Genomic DNA, 7,483 nt, shown 5'->3' with positions numbered 1-7,483 from the left:
TTATAGAGTATAAATATGTTTTGACTGTTTGTAAAGGTTTAACGTAGTCACTTGTGATTGTCTGTCTAAATGATGTGGTGATCTCGTTTGAAAACCTTTATGAATGAATGATGATTGACCTATCATACAATAGGTTTATATAAATATCCGGATCATTTTTTGATCCAGCTACAGACCTTTAGTCTGGTTTTGATAGCTTTAAACCTTGATTGATCGTTTGTTTGAATAAAAATATTTAGACCCATAGTCTTTTCATTTGTTTACAAATCATGTGCTTGAGTTTCTTCTTCATGAAGAAACATCTATTGATAAGTTTCTTATTCAAGAAAAATACTGAATGACTATAACCTCTGTATGTACAATCCTACGTTTCTTAATCATGAAGAAACATAAATTTTAACCATATCTCTTGCATGTAATGTTTCTTAATTGTGAAGAAACAATATTTTAAGTATAACCTTTGTATGTGAATATTCTATTTCTTAATCATAAAGAAATATTATTTTGACTATATCCTTTGTATGTGAATGCTTACGTTTCTTAATCATGAAGAAACAATATTTGACTATAACTTCTATTTATGAAAAGCTATATTATTGCTTAAATATGATCAAGGTTCAGGCTATACCCCCGACTATGATCTAAGCCAAATAATATAATAATAAAATGATGACTTAAGCAGAACCCCTACCTTACACGGGTATTTGAAGTTTATACGCCTAAGTTTGTTATGAGCGTCACCTCTACTCTTTATCAGATATTGAGGTTTAGACAGTTAGAGCTTCGGAGCTTGGCATGTTCTACGAGGTTGGCACGCAAAACGAGGTTAAGTGTGTGTGAGAAAGTGTGATTGGGAGTGTGTAAAGATTGTGTCGTGAACCCCGCTTTTTATAGCTGAAATTATGTTCCATCGCGCTATGCGATGGTCCCTTCTCTTAGCCCGTCGCGTAGCGCGATGACAGGAGAATGACGCGTGGCATGCTGACTCAGCCCTAGCGTCTGCCACGTGTCTCATCGTCGCGAAACTTGTTGATGAGTCATTACACTCCATCGCGTAGCGCGATGGCCTCGTCCTGGGCTCATCGCGTAGCGCGATGAGTTCTTGGATTCAATTTTAACTTTTAGTCCCTTGTCTTTGATAACTTGTTACTCCTTGGTCATACTTCCATTTTCCAAAAATACTAAAGCGGCCCTTGGCGATGTGAGCGTGCGAAGTGCAAAGTGCGCCATTAAAACGCCATATTACGCCCATCGCCCGAGTCCTTGTTCGAGTCCGTGCGCGTGCGCGTCAGGTGCTTCGCACCCTCCGCTAGGAATATGGAGAGTGATTAGCCACATAATAATATTACTATGGAAACTTGCTTTCTTATAAAGAGTTTCCATTTCTTTTCATCTTTCCATGTAGGATAAAAGTTATCTTTCTTAATTATACCCATGTGGAATGCTTCCACTTTCTTCCATCTTTTCATGTTGGATGGAATTTCTTACTTCCTTAACATAAGATGCTTTGTTTTTCTTTTGTCTTTTCATTCTCTTCACTTGTTATAAGAATATTTTTTTAATCCTTCAACTTTCAAAGTTGACATGTTTAGTCCAAAATAATTATGGGATTTTCTAGGATGTTTACATTTGTCACTTATAAAGGCAAATTTCCCCAAGCTACACAACATTTAGTTATTCATGTTATTATCAGCCTACACCACATTTAGTTATTTGTGTTATATTTTGGTGCCTGCCATAATGTATTCCTACCTATACTTTAGCACCGACACCTGAAGTCAAGCATACATACGACGATCCTCATGCGTGAATAGCGGGGAGGAAAGAAAGGGCGGCATATGATAATGAGAAAAGGCGTCGTGATTGGGCAGGCAGGCAGAATGAATGAGCAAAAGTGTATCATGCCATGGGTATTGATAGGATTCCTCAGGTCCGGAGACTACGGGTCTTTTTATGGTTTCTCATCTGGGTATCTTCGGATATTTAAATAAAAAGGTTTTAAGCATAAAACCCGTAGTTTACTTCTATTACACTCACTTACATCAATTATAATGAAGTAAAATCTATACGATCTAGTGATCATCCTGCTGTTAGTTATACGTGGTCCGCTTACTTGCATCCCATACCATTAAGAACAAGATCAACTAGAGACACGATGTATGTAAGCCGACGGATGAAAACTTGTAAAATCACGGGTGGAAATGGGTCTGAGGTATTGCTTGATAATGAGGGTATGTCATGTAGTGGGGAACACTAGCTAGTTAGTTGAATAAATATACCTTAACCGTATCTAATGACTGCTTTGATAGACTTTGATGCTTAAATTTAGATGGAATACACTAACTTCTTAAATTTCAAACATTTTTGGATCAATTCACAACCTATAATAGAATATATACTATCCACGTAAACCTTCAAATTCATTCATCTTTAGCATTTAAGGCTTCTACCACGTATTTTAACATGTTCACCTACTCCTCGTCACATAGGGCATGGTCGTGATAGCCCCAACAACACCTTAGTAACGTACGTGTACTACTACACTGCCAACCACAGATAAACGTTTAGTACGATAAACAAAGTGCCAGACCGACAAACTATAACATCCTAAATTTATACAATTTTTAAAGCATTTACGACTTATATGAAATTATTACTGAAAAGTTATAAAAATTTACATAGTTATAAAACCCATTATGACCCAAACCTGTTCTCACCTGAATTTTGGGCTCGAACCATTCTAACCTAACCCTAAACAACCCTTTTTAACTTTACCTGTTTTCATCCTAACCTATGGCCGACCCGACCCGTCTGCCAGTCCTAAATTATCTTACTAATCACGCCCATTAGGATTTAACCTATAAAGATCTTTATCTTTTTTGTGTTTGAACAATAGACCATGAGTTCATTTATGAAAAGAAAGGAATAAAAATAAAAGTTCTTCATTCTTCTTCTTTCTTTTTATCTTTTCATATTTCTCTCTATTTTTCTTTCCTTCTAAATATTTCTAATTTGAAAGAAACAAATCCTCTAGTTTTAGCACTCTTCATTTTCTCTCCCTTTCTTTTTTTCTTTCTTTTAATAAACTCGGAAATACCCTTTTTGTTTTTCTCCTGTTTTTTTCCTTAATTAAAACTCGGGAACATAATAACTTTTTTTCTATCCCTTCTTTTTCTTTCTTAAGAGCATTTAGAATAGTTCATCGATATTTATGTAAGTAAGCTCTCTATATTTAATATAGTAGTTGTAAATGATTATGAGTTGGGTGAGAGAAAAAGTTATTTTTTATGAATAAAAAGTTCATAGTATATAATTTTTTAATGTGATTGTGGATAGAACGGTGATAAAATGTATTGGTAATAGTATAAAAAAAGATATATATATTTGAGAATCCACTGAGAAATAGAAGTTCCGGACCAAAATGGAAAGCCTTAACGGCGGCCGGTATGCGGAGTATAAGCTGCCGTTAGAATCCGCAGCCGGTACTTTCGACCTAGAAACAGCCGTATGCAGTCATGGCTTCTTCATGACAGCCCCAAACCAGTGGGACCCACTCTCAAAATCCTTTCAACGGCCTTTACGCGTCTCTGATTCTTCTTCCTCAGTCACGGTTCAAATTTCTCAGCCGCCACAATCCTCTCATCTAATCCTCCGTGTGTTTGACTCCGTTGATCTATCTCCTCTACAACTCCAATCATTAATGGTTCCTATCTTTTTCTCCCTTTAATTCATACTACTTATTTGTGGATCACATAATTTGTTACTTAGCTTAATAATACTTGTTAATGTTAGGTTAATAGTAATTAGTTATTGAGGTTAATAATAATATTAGGTAGTTAGCTAGCTGCTTTATGGCTTTCAGGTATTTGTATAAAAGAAACATTTTTTTCTATACCCAAGGGTCATATGACAAGTTTACATCTATAGATTGACCTAAACTTTTGAAAGATAAATGAATTTGGATTGGATGTTGCAGGAGCAAGTGAGGAGAATGCTGCGATTGTCAGAAACGGAGGAGAAAAACATGAGGGGGTTTCAAGAAATGTATGGTGAAGCTAAAACATCTGGTTTTGGGAGAATCTTTAGGTCTCCGACGTTGTTTGAAGACATGGTTAAGTGCATTCTTTTCTGCAATTGCCAGTTACGTCTCTCTATCTATATGAATGTTAACTTGCTCATGTGTGTGATTACAAACCAAACAAACAGAAATATATGCAAGCTTAATTTATCTGCAAACCATTCGTGTTATGTAAAATGACAAAATGTACTCTGTCATGATGATATGACATTATGACACAATATAGGTGATAGATATAAAAAAGCATACATACTAAACTAATAACCAGACTTATTTAATATAATATTGTTATGAATATACCATCTTAGACTGCATTACCAGTTAACATAAAAGAATCTGACTATAACATAATAGAAGTGAAGTCGACCCGTTCATAATCTTTTCTTTCTCGTTGTTTTAGGTGGTCCAGAACATTGAGCATGTCTAGAGCCCTTTGTGAACTGCAACTCGAGCTGCAGGGCCCCACACCCGTTACTAAATTAGCTCCAAAAACTCCCACAAAGAAAGAGTCAACCAGACGAAAGACGAAATCACAAGAAAAATTAAGACACTCTAAATCAACTTTTGAAGCAGATGAAACCATAAAGACGGATTCTTGTGACACATCTATCAACACACACGAATCCAATAGTGAAAAGACAGAATTGCCCTTCATGGGAAACTTTCCAAACCCAGAAGAACTAGCAGGCCTTGATGTAAATTTTCTAGGAAAGAGGTGCAATCTTGGCTATAGAGCAAGTCGAATATTGGGACTTGCTCAAGGTGTTGTTGAAGGTAGAATTAACCTTAAAAAACTTGAAAAAGATTGTGGTGGTGAAACATCTTTATCTACTTACACGATGCTAAACGAACAGTTGGGAGAAATTAACGGTTTTGGTCCTTTTACAAGCGCCAATGTGCTCATGTGTGTGGGATTCTACCATGTAATCCCATCCGATTCTGAAACGTTAAGGCATTTAAACCAGGTTCCACTTTCCTTTATATATCCTATTTTGACTTTTTGTTATTTAAATCAGGTTCCACATTAAGGCATCTAAGAGGTAACATGCTTAAAAATAAGACATTGTGAAATTTTCAACCCATTTGACCATTTTGGCACGTTCTCCTAGCTGAATTTAACGAGTTATCAAGTTTGCTCGACACCCCTAAAGTTATCTGGCCAATTTAACACTGTTAATCTGAGTCCATCTTTGATAGCAAACAGTGCATTTAGGAATCAAATCCGTAATTTGCCCCAAACTACAGGGACCATACGTATCAATGTGTCAATTACTATTTAGTTATTATTATTTCATCCATTTGGGATTATCACAATCCGACTAGAACCATTCATAAGTATATGGATTAAAGTGGCTACATTTTCCATTTTTTTGTTTTAAGGTTCATGGAAAGAAGTCAACAATAAAAAACATCAAACAAGATATTGAAATGATATATGGGAAGTATGCACCCTATCAGTTCTTGGTGTATTGGTATGCTTATTGTGTCATTTTTTTTATATTTTTTTTCTCATTTTTGGTAAATGGATTAAATTTGCTATTCAATTATGTTTTAATAAACCAGGTCAGAAATATGGTCCTTTTATGAAGAAAGATTTGGGAAGATGAGTGAACTGCCTAACACTCATTATAAACTGATAACTGCTGCAAATATGAGATGCAAAAATGGTATGTTGAAAGATATTGCTAAAAAAGAATGTGGAGTTTTAGGACATTCTTGTGTGTGACAGTTTACAATTTAAAATTGGTGTTTTTAAATCTAATACATATGTACTTATTTCACTTTAGTAATATTTTATGGTGTATATTTTCAGATAAAGCACGCAAGCGGTCCAAAAGGGAGAATGAGCCGCAGAATAAATCGAATGGACTTGTAGCTTAAAATTGTTGTGACAATCTATAATGTCTTTTAAAAGGGGTTTTTGTCACGACTTTACCATAACTGTGAATGCAAACTAAATTGTGTAAATTATTTTGACAAGTATTTAGCTATAATGTTTTGTGACGTTGGGGACGAATTTGAAAAAAAAAATAGCTAAGTAAAATAAACATTTAGTTTTTATCTCCTTTGTTTTATAACCAATTTAAGTTGGGAAAATTATCATAACTTCGGCCTCTTTCTATACATAAACATTGATTTTTAGCCTTTATTTCGTGTGCACACCCTTTTTTGAACGAATAAGAAATTCGATAAAGCAGGCTAGAGGTGGACAACAAAACCGGTTCCTGGAACCGGTTCGGCGGAACCGAACCGGAACCGAACCGGTTCCTACCCGTTTTTCGTAGGAACCGGTTCGGTTCCGTTTCAACCCGACGATCCGGGACCGGTTTGACATGTTTGGAGGTGGACCGGGTAGGAACCGGAACCGAACCGGAACCGGTTCTGGAACCGGTTCGACCGGAACCGGTTCGGAACCGGTTATAGCCGTTGGAGTGGTTCTAGCCGTTGGGAAACGGTTTTATGGCCGTTTTTTGACCGTTGGGGTCAAAAATGGCCGTTTTTTGGCTCCCCAAACACCCCACTACTAGTATAAATAGGTATTTGGTGTAATGGGTTCATCACAACACTCAAAACGCAAACCCGAACGCAAAAAAATACAAAAAAACGCTATTACAACGTTCTGAGTTCTCTAATCTCTTGTTTTCTCTTCTTCTATATTCATATTTGTTGTTATGGCTGCCTCACAATCATCGGTTGGTCAAGGTTCCACCGCCGGACCAAGTTTCGTTCGTATTGTACCTCATAATCGTAATCAAGAGATTTGGTGCAATTGGGATTTGGTTGAATTAAGTGACCATTCATTGAAGGCTCGGTGCAAGTTTTGTGGGATTTATTTAAACCCACTTTCGAATTCAAATTTGAAGAAACACATCGAAAGACCGTATTGCAGGGCGTTGAAACAGAACGTCGAGTCGCAACAAACGCAAATGGATAGTGAAGGCGGAATATTTACATACCAAATTGATCGAGTTCAAGATCGTATGGCGAAGTTTGTGATTCAAGAAGCTTTGCCGTTTAGCCACTTCGACAACCCTCGCTTAACCGCCATGATTCGAGATACGCTTCAACCACAATACACTCACGTAAGTGGTCATACTCTTAAACGTTATTGTTTAAAATTGTGGAAGAAGGCCAAAGAGGTACTAATTGCATATTTTGAAAATATAAATACGGGAATAAACTTAACTAGTGATGTTTGGTCGGCTCCACATGGTCTACCCGAATCTTATCTTTGTGTCACCGCTCATTGGGTAGACCCGTCATCGTGGGAAATGATGAAACTCACCATTGCTTTCGAACTCTTTGAGTATCCACATACGGGAGATAATTTGTTTGAAATTTTAGATTATGTTATAAAAACTTATAAACTAGAAAATAAAATATTTTCAATGGCATTTGATAACG

The 7,483-nt window shown here is 36.3% G+C and overlaps 1 protein-coding gene across 1 annotated transcript; it reads left to right on the top strand.

Moving 5' to 3' along the window:
• Positions 1–3,421: 3,421 nt before the first annotated feature.
• On the top strand, positions 3,422–6,087 carry LOC143626265 (uncharacterized). Its single transcript, XM_077096408.1, has 6 exons — positions 3,422–3,703; positions 3,977–4,140; positions 4,479–5,043; positions 5,459–5,550; positions 5,642–5,745; positions 5,892–6,087. The coding sequence occupies exons 1-6, from the start codon at positions 3,422–3,424 to the stop codon at positions 5,957–5,959; spliced, it is 1,275 nt and encodes a 424-aa protein (XP_076952523.1). The 3' UTR covers positions 5,960–6,087.
• The last annotated feature ends 1,396 nt before the right edge of the window (positions 6,088–7,483 follow it).

Source organism: Bidens hawaiensis, unplaced genomic scaffold (assembly GCF_021521415.1).
Source record: "Bidens hawaiensis isolate Kalapana, Puna unplaced genomic scaffold, B.hawaiensis_p1.1 tig00004327_1, whole genome shotgun sequence".
NCBI lineage: Eukaryota > Viridiplantae > Streptophyta > Magnoliopsida > Asterales > Asteraceae > Bidens > Bidens hawaiensis.
This window is presented reverse-complemented; position numbering and strand designations above follow the sequence as displayed.

Coding starts and splice junctions, on each gene's coding strand:
- LOC143626265 (XM_077096408.1), top strand. CDS start 3,422: ATGGAAAGCCTTAACGGCGGCCGGTATGCGGAGTATAAGCTGCCGTTA. Junction 4,141..4,478: donor ATTCTTTTCTGCAATTGCCA/GTTACGTCTCTC, acceptor TCGTTGTTTTAG/GTGGTCCAGAACATTGAGCA. Junction 5,044..5,458: donor CGTTAAGGCATTTAAACCAG/GTTCCACTTTCC, acceptor TTTTGTTTTAAG/GTTCATGGAAAGAAGTCAAC.